At 41.2% G+C, this 26,523-nt stretch overlaps 1 protein-coding gene across 1 annotated transcript in view; it reads left to right on the top strand.

Annotated features, from left to right (window-relative positions):
• The window catches only part of LOC307247625 (uncharacterized protein), a gene marked incomplete at both ends in the record, with an annotated part of 27,446 nt that extends 1,223 nt beyond the window's left edge, over positions 1–26,223 (top strand). The window contains 10 exons of the mRNA XM_080023791.1: positions 2,578–2,854; positions 3,534–3,553; positions 3,776–3,836; positions 7,828–7,950; positions 8,048–8,305; positions 10,385–10,476; positions 11,541–11,722; positions 17,361–17,530; positions 18,346–18,516; positions 26,030–26,223. Of these exons, the coding sequence (XP_079879917.1) occupies positions 2,578–2,854; positions 3,534–3,553; positions 3,776–3,836; positions 7,828–7,950; positions 8,048–8,305; positions 10,385–10,476; positions 11,541–11,722; positions 17,361–17,530; positions 18,346–18,516; positions 26,030–26,223 (1,548 nt within the window). The remainder of the gene's footprint in view (positions 1–2,577; positions 2,855–3,533; positions 3,554–3,775; positions 3,837–7,827; positions 7,951–8,047; positions 8,306–10,384; positions 10,477–11,540; positions 11,723–17,360; positions 17,531–18,345; positions 18,517–26,029) is intronic.
• Between the last annotated feature and the right edge of the window lie 300 nt (positions 26,224–26,523).

Genomic DNA, 26,523 nt, shown 5'->3' with positions numbered 1-26,523 from the left:
AACCTGCTTATCAATTGTTTTTAAGCTCAAGATGATTATATATTATCGACCTGATAATATTTGACCGGAATCTCTCCCAATTGTCCAGGAAATTCTAATCTTTCAGGACACGCTGACCAGCGTAATTATTATTATTTTTTTCCTCACGGAAACTCTGGTGTGTGTATGTATTAAGGCTGAACAATTTGGAAAAATCTAATAGAGATTATTATTTTTTAGACATATATTGCAATTGAGTATACATTTGAAAGTTCCTTTTTGTATTCTACACTAAACTCAAGCAATAAATCGTTCTATAATGTGACCAACACTGGATACAGACATTATATACACTGCTCTTCCCTGCAGGCCTATGTGTTATGATGAGATGAATATTGATATGAATAACATATCGTATTCAACTATTGAATTGTAAGATGAAAAACCTTCAATCACAGAATATTGACTGATTGATTTAACGTCAAGCCTTGTAGTTGTTCGAAAAATATGCAGTATCTCAGCATAAACACAGAGTGCCGCTTTTTTCTTTGGAGGGGTGCAGCAACCCATTTGAGTTTTGTTTTTTTTAATCAGTCAGTAAGAACCACACTATCCACGATCAATTAACCAGTTGACTCGTTCTCTGATATTGTGTATAACTAAGACGTGGACACAGCTCTAGTCTCCGGTTAAGTCCTCCAAGCAGGAAGCGATACTGCGTTTGCGGGCTTGGAAACTTGCATGTTGGACGTGATGCATTCATGGGAACACGGAAAACCATTGGCTTACACCATACGTATATTTCAGACGTTTTTTCACTGTTTTCATCCCTCTAAAGGTAAAAAACGTAAACTAGCTTTAAAAAAAAATTAAATTAAATTTTCGTTATCTCGACAACAAACAATAGTGTGTACTTACAAAACAAACTAAAATTATATACAGGAAATTTTAGTTTTTTTTCCCCCTAGTCAATTTGGTCAAATTCCTCAACATAGCCATTACAATACGATAACCAGTTATTATATTCAGACAGACAGCATTGATTATGGCTCAGACCTCTTCTGGTAGAGAGCTACTTTTAAATGGAAAGATGCAAATGAGAATTTACCATTGTTAACAATAAGGGGCAAACCGTACCGTACAGAGATTCTTCTGTGTGCCGAGTATATACTGTACATCTAGGTGTAAAACAGAGCCACAGGCTAATTGTGATCAGGCCAAGTCTTAACAGAGTAGTAGTGTCACTTGTCTGTCTTGAATGTTTCTTCACAAGTGTCTTCTGAAGATACAAATTCTGTAAAATAAAAAATAACTGGTTACTGTAAAAAATTTAAACATTTCTTGTCACATTTTCATTATTAAGCTGACTTGTAACTGCATAGTATGTTAATTACTCAAAATATAAGGTGACTACAAATGACAACCATATTTTCTTTCTCGGCAACCGAAAGCTGATGCCTGGTTGCGAGCCTGGCAACCATTTTTAAAAGTAAGTGTCGAGCCCTATACTAATAGGATTATGATGGTAAAATAGTTAAGGAATGGTCTTGGCACCTTTCCTCTTCACCCTCTACACTGCAGACTTCATGTACAACTCAACGAGTGGTCACCTGCAGAAGTTCTCCGCCGACTCTGCAATTGTCTGCCTCATCACAGACGAGGACAGGGAATACAGAACTCAGAATACCCCCCCCCCCCGACACCGGGGAACATCCCGGGAATGGATAATGGCATCGTGGAATCTTACGAGTACCTGGGTGTTCACCTGAACAATAAACTAGACTGGACCATCACATACAGTACATGCACTTTATAAGAAGGGTCAGAGCAGACTCTATCTGCTTAGAAGACTTTGGAGTGCAGGGGGCTCTCCTGAGGACCTTCTTCAACATCGTGGTGGCATCAGCCATCTTTTATGGAGTGGTCTGCTGGGGCAAAAGTCTCACCACAGCTGACAGGAAGAGACTTGACAAACTGATCAAGTAGGCCAGCTCTGTCCTGGGGGGGCCCCCTGGACCCAGTGCAGGTGGTGGGAGAAAGGAGGACTATGGTCATCCATGATGGAGAGGAAATCCCACCCCATGCATGAGACTCTGATGGCACTGGAGAGCTCCTTCAGCGATGGGCTGCGTCACCCAAAGTGTGGGAAGGGGTGCTATCGCAGGTCCTTCCTTCCTGCAGCTGTCAGACTGTATAACCAACAGCACAGCCAGTAGACCACACACGTGAAAAAATAAGTGCATTTTTTTATATAAAAAAAGTGCAATCCCTGATGTGCAATGTGTCAACATATGTGCAATACACTTAATACTCTGGTTCCTATTTATGGTTTTAATGTCTATATATTTTATATTGTTTAGTGTGTACCTTGATGTGCTCTATTTTCTGCTGTCCCCTTCTTGCTGCTGGAACAATGTAAATTTCCCCGTTGTGGGACTAAAGGTTTATCTTATGGAGTAGAGCGTCCAGTTTGGCAAAAGTCTGGACTGCTACAGGATTGAAACCTACCTACAAACTATAGTATAAACAAAATCCAAACTATGCCATTTTTAATTGATAGAAAGGTCTTGATTAAATGTAATAAAATATTGTTTACAGGTGTCCTTTGGTGTTTCTTTGGACCCCGTCGCTTGCTCGCTCACGGCCAAGGAGTCCTTTCGCCTGGTGTTCATGTGGAAGACGCTATTCAACAACCTACACTACAACCGTTCGCTGCAGGAGAAGCTTTTTGCAGAGATCCCGTTTCCTCCGCACCGGTACTGGACGCAGTGGCTCGTCCTGGAGGAGATTGTGTCACTCCCTGCCGTCAGGCTGCCAATCTCTGAGATCCAGGAGATGTGGGGGGTCGATGAGGATGTTCTGACGAAGGCTGAAGGTTCATGACTTTTTAATACTTTGATTATGTTTGATATGGGGCTATGCTGTACGAGGGAGGTACTCTACTTCAGAGGCCAAGAGGGCCACATTCATACCACGGCAGATGCAAAGGCCACAACATATTTGTAACAGTTTCCGTTATCCAGTAACTGCCAGTTTTTGACTGGAAAAATATGTTCAAGTCCGACATATGAATGTGAAAATAATTCCCTCTAAGCACAACTCGAATTAGTGCTGGCTGATAAAACGATGGGAACCACGGTGGTTCCCATTTTTAAAAAGGGGGACTGGAGGGTGTGCTCCAATTATAGGGGTATCGCACTGCTCAGTCTCCCTGGGAAAATTTACTCCAGGGTGCTGGAAAGGGGGCTCCGGCTGATTGCGAACCTCAGATTCAGGAGGAGCAATGCGGATTCCGTCCTGGACGTAGAACAGTGGACCAGCTCTTTACCCTTGCATGGTTGCTGGGGGGGGTCATGGGAGTTTGCCCATCCAGTCTACATCTGTTTTGTCGACCTGGAAAAGGCTTTCAACCATGTCCCTCGGGTGATCTTGTGGGGGGTACTGAGGGAATTGGGAATTGTATTCTCAGCACAAGTCAAACATGTTCTCAGTGGCTGTTGGACTCTGCCAAGGTTGCCCCTTGTCCCGATTCTGTTTGTGATATTCATGGACAGGATCTCAAGGCGCAGCCAAGGTGAGAGTTTCCAGTTTGGGAACCTCAGAATTGCATCTCTGCTTTTCGCAGATGATGTGGTTTTGTTGCCTTCATCAGACTGGGACCTCGAGCACGCACTGGGGCGGTTTGCAGCAGAGTGTTAAGCGGTCGGGATGAGAGTCACCGGTTGGGATGAGAGTCACCATCTCCAAGTCTCAAGCCACGGTTCTCTGCCTGAAAACGGTGGATTGCTCCCTCCAGGTCGGGAGCGAATTGCTGCCCCAAGTGAAGGGGTTCAAGAATCTCAAGATCTTGTTCACGAGTGAGGGGAAAATGGAGCGTGAGATGGACAGGTGGATTGGTGCGGCTTCAGCAGTGACGCGGGTGTTGTACTGGACCGTTGTAGTGAAGAGGGAGCTGAGCCAGAAGGCAAAGTTCATCTATGTCCCAATCCTCACCTATGGTCATGAGCTCTGGGTAGTGACTGTAAGAACGAGATCCTGAATACAAGGGGTCGAAATGAGTTTCCTCCGTAGGGTGGCTCTGCACAGCCATGGAGATGGGGTGAGGCGTTCGAGCATCCGTAGGGAGCTCGGAGTAGAGCCGCTGCTCCTTCGCGTCGAAAGGAGCCAGTTGAGGTGGTTCGGGCATCTGATCCGGATGCCTCCTGGGCGCCTTCCTTTGGCGGTTTTCCGGGCATGTCCAACTGGTAGGAGACCACAGGGTAGACCCAGAACGCGCTGGAGGGATTACATATCCCAGCTGGCCTGGGAACGCCTCGGGGTCCTCGAGGAGGAACTGGAAAACGTTGCCAGGGAGAAGGGGGCCTGGAGCTCCTTGCTCGGCCTGCTGCCACCGCGACCCGGCCCCGGATAAGCGGAGGAAAATGGATGGATGCTAAAAGGATAACTATAATTGCCCCCGACCCCATGTCGGGGGGGGGACTGCACTGGCTCATTACAATTAAATTCCGCAGATCTGTTCATTTCCGCGCTCTGCAAGTTGCAGTGGAAAGCCAATCAATTTGGGTGATCTAAAACTGATCTTTCACCTCGAACCAATCATGTTTGTCATTATAGAAATAAGCCCCCCCCTTGTGGACAGGTTGCACTTGTAAACACACACAGAGCGCAGTGTCAAACTGAGGAGAAGCCGGAAGATGTGTCGTTGGAACACATAGTTTGCCTTTTTTGGATATTAAATTTCAGAAGAAAAGCAGCCGGTACATATTCTTTGTGAAATGTCAACGGGTATGTCCCAACAAACACAAAACACCACAATACCTGCCATATTTTTGTTTGGTTTACTTGTCACTTATTGTTCATGTACGGAAATTATTTGATTTCAAGTAATATTTATCTAAAAAAAATAGTGTTCAAAATAACCAGTTATTTTGAATATTCAATAAAAAAATATACTTGCCTTGATTTCATTCTCTATATAGCATGCTTATCGGTGGCAGCCATACCTTGTGTATCGTTTGAGTGTCTGAGGTCTACTGCGCATCACTCAGCAATGTATACCGCAAACATAGGCATCCTTAGTGAGCTAGAAATAGAGCCCTGAACTCTGGAAGCTACGCATAATTTCTGACAGACAACTCGTAGATTTACTGCTAAATATAATTTTGAAGTAATAGTTATTTTGCATTGTTTAGTTGACGTCCGGGCTCACCACTACACCTAACTCAGTGAGGTGTACAGCAAACATAGGCATAATTGTGAGCTAGAAATATTGGAGTTATATTGTAAACCTGAATCCCCAAAAATGCAGCGGAGGCCGGCAGTACCCTCTCAATGTGACAGGGTATGTTCATGTCTGTGTAGGTAAATGTCCTGCATCCAGCAAAACTGAAAAAGGGGCTAAGTAAAAGAAAGAGGCACATACCGTATGAAGCTAAACGAGGCCTTGAATATCTCCTCACTAGTGTGTGTGATGTACTGCCAATGTGTGCTGGGCTCTGCAGGATAACTGCTTCATGTGGTCTTACCTGGTGTGCTGGAACTGGGAGCGGATAAAACGATTATTACTCCCCCCCCCCTACTCTAAAAATAGGAAACGGCGCCTTTAGAGAGAGGGCCGATCATGAGGCGTTCTGGATTTCTTTTAAGAGTACTTCAGCTACTTTGCAAGGCTCTCTGCTGGCAGATTGCCTGTGTGTGATTTTTGGAACATCTGTTGCGGTGTTTGCTTGACTCTAAAGATATAATGGGGACATGACATTCACAGGCACAGATGGATGATTTCCGTTGACTTAAAGGGGCCTATTATGCTCCTTTTCAACAAGTTAATATCGTCTGAGGCTTGGATTTTTTTTTTCTTTGCTGAAAATGCCACTCAGATTATGCATTCGAGCTATTATAACATGCCTCATAACCATAGTGTTCCAAAACGGGCTGTTGTGTAACTTAAATGTCAATGAGCAGCCAGGCCTTCTGGATCAGGTTTTGTGAGCCAATGGGGTTTGAGCTTTACTCTGGATTCCGTTGTATTGCTCTGTAAACTTTCATTAATTTCATTTCATCAGTACACTTAAATTTGTTTCTCAACAAATTTGAGGCAAGAAATAAGCAAATTCTCTTGCTGAATCTCCACTCATTAGATCTACAAGGCGTAATTTAAAAGATTGTTCTGACTTTCCCAGTGGTGTTCAGAGCAGCACGGGATACAGCGGGGCTTTTTTCTTTCTATTACAAAACGTTGCAAAATAAATACATCTACGTTTCGTTTGGAGAAACGCTGAGTCTACGTGAGAACGTAGGAAGGGGCTTCAAATCTGAACGGCTTATTTCACATTTCCTGAAATAGGGACCCCACAAAACAGTACTTTTATTTCAGTTTGTTAGTAAGCCCATCAGAGACCCAAATGTATCCGCACACTCACTGAAATATTGAGTTTTGCATAATGGGTCCCCTTTAATGGTTGACAGGCTGTAATTTAACTAAATTATCCACTGAGGGGTAACTCTACACTGCTGAGGTAAAATGAGGAGTGGGGGAGTATTAAGCAAGCCCAAAAATGTGACCGTTTTGCACATAAAACGTGTGATGCCGTTCGATCGGCCGTGACCAGCCGATCAGATATATTTTCAGATTCTGTGCCGGTAAAATGAACACGCCCGATACTATTCTCATGTACTGTACTTGTAAAAATGATTTGTCAGATGAAAGTAAGCGAATGCATTTTGTTAAAGTACGAGTGCCTCAGCAGTGTACTGCAGCACAGAACTGGACTAAGTCTATTTAACTGTTACAAAGTGCTTTGCATTAATTATAAAACAAAAAACAGTTAATTCAGATAATATGGATTATTTTAAAATCAACCCTGTTAATTCTGTCTTGTGACTTTTCTATTGTTTTTTTAGACAACTTTTTCATTTCTTTGAATACATAACTATTTATTCCCTCAACATTTTAATTGTGTTTATTATAAAAGTAAAGAAACAAGACTTTTAAACAGTTCAGTTTGGTTTTTTTTCCTGGCACAAATGGGGCAATAAATAACCACAAACAAAACGTGGGATTCGGCCAAATTGTTAACTTAAACATCTGTGTTTATCAGCCCAGTATTTCACAATTGGTGCATCCCTACTATTAGGTATCCACTTCTGCTCTGGTGGTTTGCCGGCTGGAGCTTCAGGCTCTTGACTGATACTGTAGATTGGTCTCTTTTAATTAAAAAAAAAAAAGAACTGGAAGAGATCGGCGGGACTTGAGGTGGGTGTGAAATATTTTGGGCAAAGTTTTTCCAAGATCCATTCAAGAAAGGTGATTTGGTGTCGCAGAATGAGAACGCAATCACTGACCGCAGAGGTTCCCGGGCTCGGACTTTCTGAAAGACATCGCATGTTCTGGTCATCGGTCTGTTTCTGACGCAAGCAGGAACCAAACCCGAGGACGGCGTGGTCTGACGCATGAGTAGTGAAGCGAAGAGCAGGAGGGAAGTTACGGGGCAGAAGTACGTGGCGCCATCCAGTTGTCGATAGAAGCAGAGCAGCAGGGAAGCTACGTCATTTGGCTCACAAATTGCATTTAACCAATTTTTTAATTTTATGCACTGACAGTATAAGCTTATGACACAAACACACATCCTCATGAAGAGGAGACAGTGGTCTGTTCAGTGAGAATTCTACACATTTTAACAGTGGGAACCTGTCATATATGTAGAAATATGTATTAATGTCTTAACTGTTTAATTTGGCATCTTTTATTGTGAATAATTGACTTAAGGAAACACAAATAACAGTGTAAATGCATACCTGTACTGATACGGTCTACATTTAACAGTGTAGCGTTTTGTCTGTTTTTAACAGGCAAAGACGACGACGGTGACATTGTGAAGTTTGAATGGAAGGAGCTGTATGCTCTCGCTAGGGATCACCATGGGAGCGATGGCAAGATCTTTGAATACGTCCTCAACCAACAAGAGAAAAATGGTGGGTATTTAAAATGGAGGCCACAAATATATTTGAAGGCGGTGCCATGGGAAACTTCAATAGTTTTAACGTCCAACAAATGACCCTTCCCAAATAGATCATACGGAGCTGGAAGCCATGTTCTACCAGTACACCCAGTGCCGCTTCCAGTGGCTCTTCACCTACTGGCTTTTCAGGCGGCCGCCCCCCTTTAACCGCCAGCTGCGTGCCATCTTCCTACAGTGGCACAAGCACAGCAAGCGGAAGGTGGCCGCATGGGGCACGGCGGCGTGCAACGTCAAGTACCTGGCGTCCATCCACGCGATCACGATGGACTACTGGAACGGCAAGCTGGCAAGAGGGGACGAGTCTGTCGGTGGGTTCTCCAATTTGCAACGCAGTGCTGTGGAACGAATGGGCTCAAGCCTTGGTTCAAACACACTGGTTCCCTGATCTTTAAAACTTGCACTAAGGAAAATGTCTCCATATACCACCAATACAGCTCCGCAAGGTGATCAGCCAAAAAGGACACAATATAACTTTGCTTTACATTTATTTATTACATTTATATATTATGTAAAACACTTAAAGCAAGGAACTTTTGCCCATGGGCTTGAATGAAAACAACATTCAAGATGTCCAATGTTTAAATAAAATATTCAATACTAAATTGTTAAATTATAGTGCAATATGAGGCATGCATGATACCTTCTTCCTTTTAAACACGGTAGTGAATGGAAATGAAATGGAAATAAGATTAGATCCGCCCCCAGTAACTGAATTTATTTCCGGTAACTGTAACCAGTATTGTGTTCAATTTCTCACGTTTGTAACAAACTAGACTTCACGAAAATCGGTTCAGAATTAAGCGAGGTATCGTTGTTGTTGTAGAGAAGTCTGTATCTCTCAATATTCAATTTGATTTAGACCTATCGAGTCTTGATTTGTGAAGAAAACACTCGTTTCTCAATAAGTAACTTTGAGCCCAGTCACATTAAATCACAAGTGTTATTTTTGTGGTGGAATAAATATAAACCAAATATTTCATACAATTTCATAGATTAAATAAATGCTTGGGAGCCGTAAGAGCCGTCTCTTTTCATGAGCCGGATCATGCGGCTCACTGAAGAGGCAAACCTCAACACACTGCAAGTGCTTCTTCTCCTCCACCCACTGCGTCCGTGTCCACTCTGTACGTTCTTCTCTAATCTGCCTTTTTTCCCTAACTCTACTCTTCATATCACAGCATCATGTTCCGTTTAACATGATCTTATTTCTCATATCACAATCCAAATCATATCCATAAGGTGAACTACTTTTATTGAGAGCGTGCTGACACCTGCTGGTCTCTGTTCTGCCCTCTCAAGTGGACATATTGTAAAATTTCATGTCTTATTCAATCGGAGCTCACTTTCTTTGAATTATTATAACACACAAGCTGTGCTCCTGCAGAGCGCCGGTTCCTGTGGCTCGGGCTTTGGTCTCACTGCAACTCTGCTTTGAGATTTATGGGATTATGACTTCAAAAAGTAACAGCGGTAGTAAAACTCTATTTAACTATGATGGTTAAATTTTGTACTTGATCCGCTGTTCACATGCGTGCTGAACCGTGGGGGTAACCCTAACCAGTACGGATCTACTACGATCCGTTACACCACTAGTGAATGTTTTGATTTTCAGGTTGTGAATAAATAATTTTAATTAAATTCGATTTTTGCATACTGATATATTTTTATTAAAATGTGACATAAAATCTGAAGTACCACTAGTGGTACTTAATACTAGCCCGATAGGGATGTGTGTTGAAATCCAATATTTCAATGCAACTTCCATATTAGTAGTAGTTCTGTGTCTTCAGTGAGCCAAAAATAACAACTGTAAATGCATTTTTTTTTTTTTTCCTGGCAATTTTTTTCAATATATTTAAGAGAAATATTAGTATGGAAGAAAGCATCTTTTGGAACTGTTATTGAAAATCTAGAGATGCCGAACTCACTAAACAATAACTAATAATATTGTTTGGTTCATAGCAGCTTAAATATTAAGTCTTGAGGAGGAAAGGCTCTAAATCTAGAAACAATGCTCCCGTTTTACCAGCAGCACAGGGTCCATTAGTCAGAATACGCCGAGGGAGAGTTCATAAAGCTGTTCCCTGGTTAGGTGGATGTTTCCCTGTTTTAAACTTCTGCATATGTACCAATAGGGCTGCTCCCTGAAAGTCGTGGGTCATAATCAGTCAAACCCGTCAGTCGTCTTCTTAAAGTCGAGCAGTCGCTTCTGCATTAGCCTATCTTGCCTAGAAGAAGAGCCGGACTGCACCGCCCCGCTGAATATTCGCACTGAATTCGGTTTCGACTGACACAATTCGGAGTCGGGTACGGCCCTACAAACCAGACACTGCAGCAAGACAATGTGCATTAAAATGTAACAAACATTTCACAAACTCTTTCCGCAGGTATCAGTGTTGTGGAGAACTACTTTTCCATGTGCAAGTCCCTGGTGGCCTGGGTCCTGGGGCGCGACTGGGGCAGGCTGAAGCGCAGAAAGGTGAAATGCTCTTTAATGTCTTCAAACTGTCTTTATCACAGAGATGGAGACGGGCATGATGTACTATTAAAAACGTGTTTGTGAAAGATACAAATTTTTGAATGCATGTTTGTTAAGGAGCTTTTTCCAATAGATATTCATGCACATTGTTTAATAGACTACAAAGTTAAATTCAGTCTCAAATCTGAGGAGTCATATTTGCAACTTTGTCCATGGCAACCAGTAAACGAAACAAAGTGAAACCTATGGAAAGAAACCTTTTTCTGTTAAAAAACTGTAGTTACCACCATATAACTGAGTAAAGTTTTAAAGTGACTGTTGAAGCCTTTGTTTCCGATCTCTTTTAGTTTTCCAACAACTTGGTTTAGCAAAAACGGTAAAATCAGTACTTTGAAATGCATTGATTCCAGTGACCACTTGGGGTGTAATTGCATGGCACAGTGTTCAGAGAACCATAGTCAGTGTTTTTAACAAATTTTGAATGGAAACAAATCATGACTAAGATTCCTTTGGCATTAATGTGTGAAAAAAAGTAATTCCTTGTTTGTTCCAATAGTTATTTCTTATGTTTCAAGGGCAAGTAATAAATATTAAATTAATGATAAATCTTATGAAATTTGGCTAATTTAACAGGTGGTATCGGCAAATCCGTTTTTCAGTCTAGTTCAGTCTTTCTGCTGTCCGTTTTGGCGGCTCTTTTGGTAAAGTTTTCAGCCCCACAATGCACATTGTCACGTTTTTTGGAGCGGCCTCCCCATATCTCCTTACATCCCTAGTAACTGCCATACATTTTTGGCAAGTTCAAAATGTCAAGCTCTGTTTACAAAGGTACTTTGCAAAAAGTGAGGTCTCGATGACTATTGGACGAACGCATTTTCATATGTAGTCTATTGAGGGTGTCGTCCATCTATAGAAATAAACATAAAATGCATCGATCTCGAGAGGTGTGCAGGGCATGTTTTGATGAACAGAGCTGCTCAAGACCAACAGTAGCCAAAAATGCTTGAATATATTTAGTGTATTAATACAGATAAATCATTATTAATTAAACATTTGGTGTTTAGGTGTACAAGGACACCTTAGATGGGGTGTATCTCCTGCTACGGAGAGAGATCTGGGACGGGGCGGTGGAGCATCAGAGGTTTTGGGAGGTGGCCAAGCTTCAAGTGGCCCGTGTCTGCACCCTGGAGGAAACTGCCACCAACTACGTCAACTGGAAGATGATCGAGAACCTGCCCTACTACAAGTAAGCGTTTCCCATTACTCACACCTCATCCATTCAGACACTTTATTCCATATGCCAATGTTACTTTGTACATTCCAAAGTTGTTGTTTTTTAAAATTTTATTTATGGAACTATTTGTTGGCTTTTTAATCCAAAAGTTCAAGTTGATTTAAATAGCCCTGAATCATAGCAAACTCTGAAATGGCCACGTGAAGGGTGCATTCTCATGGATGCCAATTTCAATAGTTTGGTATCTCATTATTGTTTATGAACTTTAAGGTCTTTTGCTGCAGTTCTATAATGTTGAAATAAAGCAATATCATAAAACACAATTTGTTAAAGAATAAAAGGAGTGTCGCAGGCTCTGATCCTTTCAACTGCAAACAATAGTCCAGTCTAAGGCATATGTTGAAGAAATGGCACGCCCCTTTTTTTTTTTCTTGAAGACTGACAACCTTCTGTCCTTTATTCCCTTTTAACCTTATTTCTAACTTTTAAAAATGACTATTAAAAAAGAAAATTAGATGAAGTTATATCTTCATCAGCTGCCTGCCGTTATCGGGGGTTCAAAGTTTTCCTCTGTTTTGGAGCCTAGAAACCTTTCCACTAGGGTCTGACAAATGTCATCAAAAGTTGTAAATCCCCGTGAATTCATTGAAACATTTATACTAACACACATGTTAATAAAGATACAACTTCAGTTGTCTAAATAGGCCATGGTGTGGCTTTTTTTTTTTTCATATTTTATTTTGTAAAGCTGTGCTGTCAGCATGCTGGGCATACAACAGAGTATTTGTGCCATTGCATCTAGTACAGTAGGTCTGCAAGTGGAGTTTGAGTTCTCAATCTGCAATGGAACTTTTTATTCATTCTTTAATCATCAAGAACTTCTGCAACCTCTCTGTCCTGTGGATGAAGAGGCTTATTTCTGTTAAAACTCTGCTTGGCTGCTGCGCTGTGTCTCCGTCCTTTTTGTTCTGAGTTGTTTTAAAGTAAAAACAAAACTATAAAACTAAATATACTGTATTGGCGCTGGAACACCTGGGTACCTGTGGCTCTGATATATTCAGCCTCTGAGACCTGTTGTTTTTCCTGCGAAACATTAGAAATTCAAATGTACCTGCTTTTTTATTCTCTGCCAGATAAAAACAGGGCTCACATACTCGTGAAAATATTTCAGTGTTATATTCCCAACGGCTGTGTAACAAACATGGTGTGTCAACTGTATTGAATTTCTTTCCAGTGCACAGCACTGTCTGGAGGCAGGGGGGGAGATAAAACTAACCAGCAACTCATAGTTATGTTGGCATTTCCCGTTTCACACACCAATAACCTTGTCTGTTCAGCCTGCAAACCGACACTGCATCTCAATGTGCCACTCAGAGCTTTAGCTGATTATCACATTATATATTACTGTATGTGATGTTGAATATTATTAGAATATTTGTTAATGAAAAACTGACGTCAGTGTATATGCCACACTCACAGACAAGATGAATAAAATGTGTATTCGGTGCAGTTCCGACATGCCGTCGACCAAGTTTGATCCAGATCGGTCCATTATTGTGGGATAACTTAAAAAAAAAAAGTTGGTTTTTTTGTCATCTCCGCAAACTTGCACAGGTCACGTGATAGCATTGCAGTCTAGTGATTGATCAACAATCAGGACTTCACCAAGATGGCGGCATGTACGGATGTAACTGACGTCAGGATGTCATCGATCCGACGAACCCACAGACAAAATTAATAAGTGTATTCGGGGCAGTTCCAACATGGGGTCATCCAAGTTTGATCCAGATTGGTTCAGTGTTTTGGAAGAAGTTTGTGATCAACAATCGCAACCTTCACCAAGTTGGCGCCACACACAGATGTATGCCGCAACAGAGAGAACCTTGCACACATGCGCCAGTTGACAGTACAGAGATCATGTGATGGCACTGCAGTCTAGTGATGAGTCATCACTAAAACTCACCAATAAACCGCCACTCACAGATATAGTTGCAATTGGACTTTAACTCAATGAATATAAGATACAAACTCTTAAACTATTTTAAGTGACCGGTACTATTTTATTACTATTAACGTTTCTGTTTTTGGCGAAAAACTAAAGCATTACCAGAAAACAATTGCATTAAACAAAGCGCAGCGTAAACATCATAAATATATTGATACAATATTATATACACTTCTGAGGAAAACTGACGCGCTCCAGAGTAAGTTCGACAAAATAAAGACCCAATAACATCGCTGTCAATTAATAGACATTCCAGAGCTGTTAGTTGCGGCGTAGGAAACCCACCCACAGCCGCAACACCGCTCATCATAGAATTACACTGTAACCAGGCTGGAACGAATGAACTATTGCAGTCACAAAATACATCCGAAGGGCCGACTACCCTGGACCCCGCGTATTGCTGCCTGCAGCTGTTAATAGCCCTATCGTTTTTGTTAATGGAAAAAATGACGTCAGTGTTGTGTGGATGTCATGGATTTGCCACACTCATAGACGAGATGAAATAAAATGTGTATTCAGTTGACTGAGTACACAAATCACGTGAGTCTTACTCCAACCAAAACACTGTTAAGTACAGATATAGTCGCGATTGGACATACAAAGTGACAGGTAGTTTATTACTATTAAACTTTATTATAGTTGAAAAAAATTAAGTTAAATATTATAGATTAAACGTCATGAATATATTTGCTTCTGAGAACAACTGAGACACACCAGAGTAAGTTCTAAAAATTAACCTGATAACATCACTGTCAGAATTTAGGCATTCCAGAGATGTCAATGTATACAAACCTCCTGAATTAGAATTACTGGTAACTATAACCAATTGCATAATACAAGGAACCTGTATTTATTGTATGTGCATGTATTTGTGTGCATTTTGATGTATTTATATTTTATACATTACCACATTTAGCTATATTAATTTATACATGTATTGACACATTTATTTCTCAGTGCGACCCAACCAACGCGAGTTGCCCTGGGCGATGTGCTGTGGTCCACATTGAATCGATATTGGTCTATACTATAGTATTTTGGTCAAATTTCAAAAATTACTGAAATACGATGGAATAGTGGAGCTCGGAAATTTGTAAATCTTGTCGATACGGAATGGCTTTTTCTGGGAACTTGGAAAAATTGAATACATTCCTACCACGACTAAACAGGACCCCGCATATTGCTGCCTGCAGCTATATTTATTATTGAAGCTCTCCTAGAGCTTAATGCTTGGCTGGGGCCCTCTTTGTAACAATTTAGGCAGGAAGAGAATTGTCCCTCCCACCCGCTGTGATTTATTGCGACAATTTCTAAAATTATTTTCCAATTTTGAGTCGGATTGTCTCCTCCAGTCACCATCTAAGGAAACTTCCATAATAACAAATGATGACAATAGGAACAGTTTTGGCCATGTAATTAGGATAACTTTCACACAGTCATTGGAATAGCGGGATTGGTGCGGCTGTGTCCAGTTTTATTTGTTCGCACCAATTTCTTTGGCACGCTGGACATACGACAGCGGCACACTATAGACATTGTATAATGGATTACTCACCAGTTGTCACACTTTATTCACCTCTCTCTGGCTGAAGGAGATTCTTTCTGGCGTGCGCCAGAACAATGGCGACGCGCCACTTAGGAGGAAGAAACACTGGCTGGAGTCTGGAACAGACTAAGGTCTCGGGCACATCGTCCACCTCTACCCTGCTTGCCAATGTCCAATCTTCCGAGAACAAACTGGACAACAGGGCAATGACTCTATTCCAATGGGATGTAAGACTATAATATCTGCTTGACCACAACATGGCTAACCCCACAGTGCAGGACCAAACTATTCAACCTACGGAATCCTTCTCCTTTTTCCATATGGATGGAACAGCAGAGTCCGGAAGAAAATAGTTTCATGGTCAACAACATTGCGGCCCCCTCACGTTCCTGCTCGCCTCACCTGGAACATCTGACGATCATGTGTCATCCATATTGCCTTCCATGTGAGTTAAATGCAGCAGACGGATCAACGGAGTCCCAGTTGAGAGGCTGAACACCTTCAGGAAGGTACAAATCACTGAGGACCTGACATGGACATGACAAGAAGTTCAGTCTCTCCACAGATCCAGAAAACCTTCTACTCTGAGAGCATCCTTTCAAGGTGCATCACTGCCTGGTGTGGAAACCATTCTTCTCAGGACCGCAATGCCCTGCAGAGTGTGGTATGTTCAGCTGAGGATACCACCAGGATCACACTCACCCCCCCCCTAGAGAACCAGGTGACGCAGGACCAGAGCTTAAAGAATCCCCACCATCTCAACCATGGTCTGTTCCAGTGGCTGCAGTCAGGCAGGATCCTATGCAGCCAAAACAGAGACTCAGAAAGAGCTTCTTCCCCCAGGCCATAAGGACTCTGAACCGTCACAACCTAGTACTCACCTCATTAATATGGTGTTCTCACACAATGCACAACGTACAGTAATTAGAAACAGAATCATTTGTTTTTTTCTGGCATATTTTAAATGCTCAGTAGATAAGCTATTTAGGGATTTTTTTTATGCAGGAATTGTTTTTGAAATGTTTGAATTTAAAGTAAAGTGTTTTTATTTTTTTTAATGTTCACTAATCGTGTCAGCTCGAACTTGAAGTATTCACTTCTTCCAGAATAGGCTGATTCCTAAAACTAAGCCCATCCTGTTGCTTTTCTCACTTTTAGTTTGTTACCAATTCCATATGCAACTCCACTACTGAGCGTTGATATGATAGTAATATATATTTTGAAAATGTTCACACAATATAACCCTCTGTTGTGCTCATGAGTTAAAATAATCCCTCTTTAATATTTATTGTATAAGACCTTGAAGAAGGAGCAAAAGAAGAATACGGGGGAAGGTGAGGAAGGGAGGAATTGACAGGTCCCTGGTGGTTGGAGCAGTGTGAGCTTCAAACGCACTGCCGGTAGCAGCAGGCCCGGGAGGATGCATACAGCCTCCAACACTGTCAAGTCTCATGTCCAGAAGTGTGTGTGTGAAGTTTCCAGATATATCCACCTTTTGACAGCTTTAGAATGTGATGGCCCTGAAGAAACGACAAGCTTAGAGGGGGGATTCTACCCTTAACCTCTCTTCCCTGAGTGTTGATAAGAAAGTCAAGGCCCCCAGCATCTAGCGTGAAAGAATTTGACAACTATGGATTCTGCAGACGTTCACCTGAAAGCAGTGGACTGAAATGTTGATACAATCGATTTCCTGTTAACAGGTTCAGACATTATTGACACTTAACCACTATAGTTTTGAAAGACAACTCTTAAATTTGATTAAAATGATCTTTTATGCATTCTTTATTTATTATTCAGGCTCTACTGCTCATCACTCGCAGTGAGGTGTACAGCGAACATAGGCATGCTCTGTGGGAGGGATTGGCAGCTTAAATAGGCCAGCCCATGTAAGGGTGTGGAAGTGTGTGGCGCCGTCAAGTTGTCTGACAGAACTAGCTATGCCTCTTTTGTATTATTGCATTCTGTCATATTTGGTAATGGAAAAAGGTGTTTTTTTTTTTTTTTTTTATACCAAGAAGCCACCGTGCCACAATGGGGAGGCGGTAATATTTCCAGAACATTTTGTGCCGAGTCTCAATCTACTGCTTTCTGTCATTCAGGCTCTACATGGTGTCAGGCAACCCAGTCTACTTGGTCCATGTTCAGAACTTTCTTCGACGGAAGCAGCTAGTCCACAACTGGATCCACCAGGAAGACAACTCCTGGATCCGAAACCTATTACCCGATGACCTCTACACTGTGATGGAGTACCACAGCAAGATCAGTCACGGTGAGTACGCTTCTTTGAGACTAAATTTCTGCGTCGTAGTCTGGTAACAAACTTCATCCGAAACCAAAGGGTGACCTACATAAATGTGTACATGACAAGTTGCCTCATCTCTGTTCCGTACCGTTCATAAAGGGCATTCAGAAACTATTCAGACATGTCTGTCTAACATTCCGTCGAGATTCTGGTCCATGTTGACATGTTTGCATCTCGCAATTCCTGCAGATTTGTCAGCTGCACATTCATGCTGCGAATCTCCCGTTCCATCACCTCCTTAAAGTGTTCTATTGTATTCAGAAACGGTGACTGGGAAGGTCACTGAAGAACATTGAACTCATTGTCATGTTCATGAAACCAGTTTAAGACGACTTTTGCTTTGTGACATGGTGAATTATCATGCTGGAAGTAGCCATTAGAAGATGGTAACTTGTGGCCATGAAGGGAGGCACATGGTCAGCAACAATACTCAAATAGGCTGTGGCATTGAAGCGGTGATTGATTGCTATTAACAGGCCTGATTCCCAATTCCAGTTTTCTGGAAGGCATGTATCCAATGCACAAGTGGCTTTTAACAAACGTCCGTCTACAGTAGCTCATTGGCTCAACTTGCTCATCCTAATTCACTCATGTCTGCATTCAGACTTCCGACACAAATGTTTGCGAAAGAAGATGCATCAATCTATCCTTCCATCGGTTTCGTTATTTACGAGGAAGACTCTTGAATGAGTGAGATGGGGCTAAACAGCCATGTCTGTCTAAACGCCATTACCGTGAGATTGTATCTATTTGACCAAGTTCTGTTCTGATCTCCCCTCTAGATAGCCTTCATGGAGACTGCGTCTTGGCCCAGCTCAGCAGACTGATGTGGCTGTATCTAAACTCCGGTCAGGTGCTCTACCTGGAGGCGATCAAAGGTTTGGCGCTGCAGTACGCCCAGGGCTGCCTGGTCTACTGGGCTGAACATCAGTCACGGCTCCAGCCCAGAGGAGGTCTGGCCCAGCAGCGTTGTCCCCTAGGCTGCCTGAAAGAGCACACAAACCCCCCCATGGACGAGCATCCATGTTTTCAGACCAGTGCTGCCATTTTAACTAGGAATGATCAACATGATGATGCACAAAAGCCACTCTAGCACACTGGATGAATGTTGTGAGTGTATGTATGTATATATATATATATATATATATAGAGTATTTTAGTCTCTGGTGCAACCAGCACCTATAATATTTTAATCTACTTTTTAAAATCCAATTTGAAACAAACAACTTTTTTTAATACCTTTGTCAGCGAACAGTTATAATCTGTATTGCTTTTAAGGAACCAGCTAGAGGGGTGCTTTTTAGAAAGATTTTACATGCATGCGAGTGGTATTCAATCTTATTGTTTGATGGCTTGGAAAGTTTTGGGTTTTTTTTTTCCCCGCCCTTTAATGTCTGAAGCGGTTTCATGTCAACATCCATCCATGCAAACTGTATTACAATGGATTTCCGTGGATCAGAAGTCACGCATTACATTTACGGCGGTTACTGGTCATTCAGGTCCAGGAGCCCCGACGGTGCTTTTCTTCTTCCGACAGAATAAAGCATACTTTCGTTGACTTAAACATACTTTGTATCGCTTTAATTTTCACCGGCGAGAGTTGCTCTGCATTTCATACACGCTGGAACCTTCAATTTGTTTGTGGAATACTTTCAAAGATGCTGGGACAGATTCTTTTTTTTTTTTTTTTTTTTGGGTAAACATTCGCAGGCTCAAAGTTGGCGGCGATGAGACAAACTCGTGGTGTTTAAATCTGTGGAAGTTTCTCTAAATGTTCTGTGCATTCAACCCTTGACATTTCTTATTTAGATGCATGGTTAATTGTAAGTTTGCCAAAGGACTCAACTTTACACTTCAATGTGTACCATATCCATTATATTGCGCAGAAAAGATTATTGGATTTTCTTTTGTTAGAGGGCAAAGCTGAAGTGTTTGGTGTTTTTTTTTAAGAATGTTCATAAATAGATTGGCATGCTTACATCTGAAATATTGTTAATGTGAGGCCTCAGTATAGTCTGATATTTGGGGGGAAACAAAGCCAACATGCTTGTACTTTGAAGATTGAGATGTTGCATTAATCCTGTTAAAATATATTTCCACAAGATATTGCAGCATGACATGGATCCCACTTCAGAATAGAACTTATTGACCCCCTTGCTGGCTGTTCTCAATGCCCCTGGCTTCTGGAACACAAAACAGACCATATTACTACTTACTGCTCCATTTATTTTCGTCCATCCTTACATTACAGGTGACATGTATCCTTCCTTCTGTTAGGATTACTTTCAATTTGTATTTTAGTTTTTTTTAGTTTTTTTTTTTTAAGTAATGTGTTTATAGCCTCCTGCCAACCTTGGAATATATTAGAATTACCACAATAGTGTAACAGGAAGTCTGTGGTGTTTAAGTTACTGCAGCTAAATCCCATCCCATCGTATGCGAGCTGTATATACAGTAAACTATGTAGGTATACTAATTCATATAAGAATATACCCCTTGAAATGCATCATCTCGTAAAGTTACCAAACATGTTTACCAACTAGAGATGCACCGATTGCAATTTTCTTGGCTGATTTTATTTTTTAAATCTGACCTGTTGATACTGATTTTCATTCAATTGTATACTCATACTACACATACAATTAAAACAAATACCATTTTCCTATTGTCTCATTGGGTAGATCTGCTGTATGTTAATGAACAATACATCATGTGATCTGACCAGGCTCATGTAATTGGACAGCACCACATACAGACTACTGCTGCAATCTTCAGTTCCAATAAAACAGAAATGGGACTGTCACCAAGTTTCAGTATAATTCAACAAGTAGCTCTCACTTAGTTCTAATGTTAACTTAGTTTAACCCAACATATAACTAACATGGAAATGACCAGTTCAAACTTCAAATGAAAGTCTATTTCACTTTTAAGTGCAAATATAAATTTATATTTCTTCATATGGTACTTGCCATTCCAAAATAAATTGCAATCATTACAAAAAAGTAAGAAATCGCCCACTGCTCTGTCTTGCTCACTGGAACAATGCATTAAACCAACAAATCAAAATTGAACGACTCGTTTTACTGAGTGACTCGTCGAGAACAGAGTCTCAAAGAGTCAAACTTTTCATCACAACCGATACTCGTGCACTCGGAACAACCAGGCAGACGTGAACACTCAGTCCGCTCGGCTTGGCAGATACATTTGGCGATAAACTACTTATCTAATAAACGGCCGTAATTTTCTTTTTTGCTTTTTTATGAGCGTCAACGTTACACTACGTTGGTATTGGGTTTGGGTATCTGTGCATTTTTACGAGTACAGTACATGAGCACAACAGTACCAGCACAGAATCTGAAAATATATCTGTAACTGATGGGCCTGTGAAAACCGGCCAATTCCGATTATTGACGATACACATATATAAATATATATACACATATGTATATATACACATATGTATATGTACATATACACGTATATATATGTACATATACACATATATATATGTACATATATATGTACATACATATATGTATATATACACATATATATATGTACATATATATGTACATATATATGTATATATACACATATATATATGTACATATATATGTATATGTACATACATATATATGTACATATATATATGTATATATACATATATGTACATATATGTATATATACACATATATATATGTACATATATATGTATATATATATATACACTACTCACAAAAAGTTAGGGATATTTGGCTTTCGGGTGAAATTTATGGAAAATGTAAAAAGTTCACGCTACAGTGATATTATATCATGAAAGTAGGGCATTTAAGTAGAAGCATGCAATGGTGATTTCCTCATCTCAAACAATTTATTAAAACAAAAGCCAACAACAGTGGTGGGTTTATCACAACGTAAAAATGTCAGTGTCTCAATAACTTGTCATGTGCCCTCGAGCATCAATTACAGCTTGACAACCTCGTCTCATGCGGTTCACAAGTCGACTTATTGTCTGCTGAGGCCTGGCCCCCCACTCTTCTTGAAGGGCCCTCAGGTCGTTGAGGTTCTGGGGTACAGAGTTACGAGCCTCTACACGGCCACTCAGCTGATCCCATAGGTTTTCTATGGGATTCAGGTCTGGAGAAAGTGCAGGCCACTCCATTTGAGGTGCCCCAGTCTCCAGCAGCCGTTCCCTAATGATGCCACCTCCATGAGCTGGAGCATTGTTGTCCATGAAGATGAAATGAGGCCTGTGTTGTTCATGCAGGGGCACAATGACTGGATGAATGATGTTATTCAGGTAGTATGGGCTTGTCACTGTACCATTCACAAAGTGTAGGGCAGTTCTGTATTGACTAGACACACCTGCCAACACTGTAACACCACCACCACCAAAGGCTCGTCTGGTGACAGTGGCTGATGCACAGCGCTCTCCTTGACGTCTCCAACATCGTTGGCGGCCATCATTTCTGCTCAACGTGAATCGACTTTCATCAGAGAACAGCACTGAGGCCACTGGTCCCTCGTCCAGCGTAAATGCTCCCTGGCCCATGCAAGACGATGATGGCTGTGCCTGGTGGTGTGGTCAGGTGCCCTTGCAGGTCGTCTAGCACGCAGACCACTCTGATGGAAACGGTTTTGAATGGTCTGACGTGACACTTGGGTGCCTCTCACCTCCCTTAAATGTGCCTGGAGTTGAGTGGCATTCATCATCCGGTTCCACAGGGCACTGTTCACAATGAAGCGCTCATCAGTGTGGGATGTGGCCAAAGGACGTCCACTTCTATGCCTTTCTGTGACTCTTCCAGTCTCTGTATCTCTGTTGCAACCTGCTGATGACACTCTGTGACACTCTAAGCTCAGTGGCCACTTCCCTCTGACAACATCCTGTTTGAAGCCTCACAATGGCGAGGTCCTGTTGATCAATTGTTAGGTGTTGTCTTGGTCTCATGATGTCAAAATGTGAACAGCATGATGAAGAGGACTGTTTAAATGCCAATTCTAATTGAACCAGGAAATGTATTGGTCGATTCATGGATCAAACACCTGTTGTGAATTTTGCCGTTCAGCTCCTTGTTAGAGAACAGCAAGTTGTGCAAAAAGTACTGAAACATTGAACAGTTGGACATGTGCATTCAAAAGTTTAGAGAAGGTCAAATTAAGTTCACCTGTAAAGGTTATAGTGCATTTTAGGTTCATCCTGAAATTTCACCCAAAAGCCGGATATCGCTAACTTTTTGTGAGTAGTATATATACACACACACACACACACACACACACATATACACACATACATACACATATATAAATTAAATAAAACTTGCGTAGTTTGAACTGGCATTTCGTTCCTGCATATTTTGACCAAGAACTGCGTGGTTGGTACACAATCCGTGCAGCTTGACAGGTCTGTAAACATATTTTACATTTATCTAGTAATTAGGGGTCCATGAGAACCTCTGAACCTTAGGCAGCCCACAAGTGATCTAATGGTGATGCAAGACTCACAAAAGGATTAGTTCAAAGCCAATAAATCTTTAAGGAGCAACTTTTAGGTTGGCATACCCAGTGAATTAGGTTAGGAGAGCCGGGACAGAGCTACAGCTACAGCGCCATCTCTTAGAAAAATACTTTTTATTTTATATTTGGATTTATTTCCTTTAGTTTCCTACTTGTATGAAACAAAAAACACAACTAAGACGCTTCTGCTCGGTCCCACTGGGACTTTATTTAGGAGAAACTGGATTTTTTGTGTCAATGCTCTTTACTTCTAAATAATAAATCCTGCACTTCTATAATAACACTTCCTCTCCACTCTGCTTCTCAGGTGCTTGTGCAGGCACTGCCAGCATCAGCTTCTTATTCACATTTTATTTCATACTGTTAAAGTTAGAGATTGTATTTTGTGCAGTTTGCACAAATACAGTTTTGTTTTGTTTTTTTATTTTACCTCTGCTGTGGGTCTTTTTAGTCAAAACATCTCAATAAGCCCAAAACTGTGAATTTACTTTTTTTAACCTTAACCGTGACTCTGGAGTAACTCCGGAAATAGAGTAGGCCCTAAAAAATAGTCCAGGCATTTGGCATAATACATCTTGAATGTGACTGATTTATACTTTGCATTTAAACAAAAGAAATCTTTTGACATTTAAATTATGGGAGAATTCAATTCACGACTGAGCTTCCCTCGCTCACCAACTGAATCAAACTTCAACGACTCATCAATTACCAAAGTGAAAAGGGATTTGGTATGAAATCATTTAAAATGAATTCAAACCATTTGCATTTATTAAAAAAAATTTACCTCAACTGAATTAGGGAATTAAATTCATTTTGGGATAAAGCAACCATCTCCAAAATTTTGCCAAGGCAAAAACATTAACTTCTGAGCAAAATGTATCAGTGTCTCTGTGCTGTCGAAATAGTATTAACAGTATTTTGTGACAAATGCATGCTCAAACTGTAGAAAAAATATTTATTTGCAATTGAAACAAATAAACAAAAAACAACTTTAAAAATACTTGTTAATTTTTGTTAAAACACTGTATATAAATAGACCTTTGGCGTTCATAAACTCTAGCTGCAAAAAAAAAGTTGAAATCAAAAAAAGCTATACTATAAGCCAAAGAAATTTCTAGCATGTTTCAGAAGCCATCCAGTGGCTTCACGTAGTCCACAGAAAGGTTGACTGACAGTGCACTCCTGCCACAAATTACATTTCCTTTCCCCATCATTAAATCCTAATTTGACATTAATTCAGCACTCGCACGACACAAAGAAAAACTGTCTCTCGGCCCACATTTACCATTACAGTCGTATTATAAAGGGTGGTTTTTGTAGGGTTCACTGAATCTGAGGGAATTCTATATTCAGATTCCCCCAAGTGTGTACATTCTTCAGGGTCGCTGAGAGGCGTGCGTGTCCGCTCTGCAGTTACCTGAGTGTGTGTGTGTGTGTGTGTGTGTGTGTGTGCACGCCCGCAATGTTGTCCCATCGACAACAACTTTGCTCGATGAAATATAACCGGATTTACTCAAATGACACTCATTACAAAATCCACAATGTCAAAGGATCGGTTTGCTATTTTTCCATCCTTGGCCTCGGTAAAACGCTGGTTCCCATCATTTAGAACTACTCACAGCACAACCTTGCTGAACGTTTTACCATCGAGACGTCAAACGTTCCGCTCTGCGGCAGCTTCTCACTGCAATGCGGTCCGGAGCCTTAAAAAATAAATAAAAATAAAACTTTTAAATGTATTTCCAAAATGGGAACCAACCGAACCTATCCTCTAATAACAAGGCCTGGGTTGGAAAATAGCAAATCTAACCTTTAACATTTTGTTATTGCGGTTATGCAACAAACCAAGTATGGTTTTGGTGGAGACACCCGTCGTTACAGCTCAACAGACACACGGAGGCTGTGGAAAGTGGGAACAACAGTGGTTCGTGTGATCGGCTGCATAGCTCGGCAAAGGCACAGAAGAACAAAGCCTGTGATGACCTCAGGTTGCTGGCATGTCTGTGAAGTTGCATAGGTAAGTACTGACGTATGCGTGGATGCGTCTTTTCAGGTATGTTTCGATCATGTCGCCTTTGACGGATGCAAATAAGCGCCATTTGGGGGGGGGGGGGGTGAACCCACAGCCGCGCTACGAGTGTTCCACTGGTTCACCAAACCCACGTCCTTGTAAAAGAATGACTCAAAAAAAAAAAACAATAATAATAATTTACAAAAAAGCATACTAAAAAACAACACTGAAGATAGATTCATATTACAATGGTCATGACTGGTTTTCAACCACTTTTGAAAAAAAAAACAAAAAAAAAAACAAACAAAGGAATTCTGTGTCGGCATTCTCAACGACTTCAGGAAATTCAAAATCTGTTGAAACGGAACTTTGCCTCCGACAAAACACAAGCCTCGAAAAGAAACGAACCGAAGCGCCGTGCGGTGCACTGGCTGGCAGCGGAAGCAGATCCAGGCATCTGACGCACCATTCCACACACTGACATGCATTCAGCACAGTCGCGCCAGATATACTCAAAAAATGAGCAAATAAATCATTCGCCTCTTTTTTTTTTCTTTATATTGTTTTGATGCCAAAAACCAAAGGAGGCAAAGAGTCGACACAAACACACAGAAGGGTTACGACCTCTTCACCCGCTGTTAGAAAAGTTGCTTTTGGTTTCACACACACCTGAATATTACCTGAACTGTATAATAAGCTTTCATCTAATTATCGAAATAATTCTCTCCGACTAGAGGAAGATGTGTTTGAAGGTACATTTTGACGGTTAATATTGCTCAGTCAGAGTCAAATATGATCAACTGGGATGAAAAGATTGAAACTTCTTGCCTTCACGCTGTGTTGTAACAAAGTGGCTTATTCCAAACGCACACGTTCACCCATCTCACCCGTTCCAAGCGGGATAATAACCCTAAAAACATCAACACCACCTGTAACAGAAACATTGGAATGGGAGACGGGGGTTAAAGGTGAAATGGAGATGCGGTCGACCTGCGACCTCCTTGGTTTCGCGGCGATGGCCGTCGTCCAGTACGAACGCGCTCCCGTAAATCCTGAGATTTCTTACATTTTTCACTTGGAAACTGTTTTCATTTGGACCAAGAACAAAGAGTCCACAGAAACACGCTTCTGACGTATTAAACACAACGGGCCCGTGTATCAGAAAAAGAGAATAACTTGGTTGGGCGACTAACTGGGACAGTTCATCATTCCAGTGCTACAATTGTAGTTGTTGGGATTATTGTACCTTGAATTGTACATTATTTTTCTTATGGGATATATACACTGATCAGCCACAACATTAAAACCACTGACCGGTGAAGTGAATATCATTGCTCATCTCATTACAATAACACCTGTCGAGGGATGGGATATATCAGGCAGTGGTTTGTCGCGACCAAAAGTGGTCCAAGGAAGGACAACCGGTGAACCT

This window comes from Zeus faber, assembly GCF_960531495.2.
Source record: "Zeus faber genome assembly, chromosome: 2".
In the NCBI taxonomy this organism is placed as follows: domain Eukaryota; kingdom Metazoa; phylum Chordata; class Actinopteri; order Zeiformes; family Zeidae; genus Zeus; species Zeus faber.
This window is presented reverse-complemented; position numbering and strand designations above follow the sequence as displayed.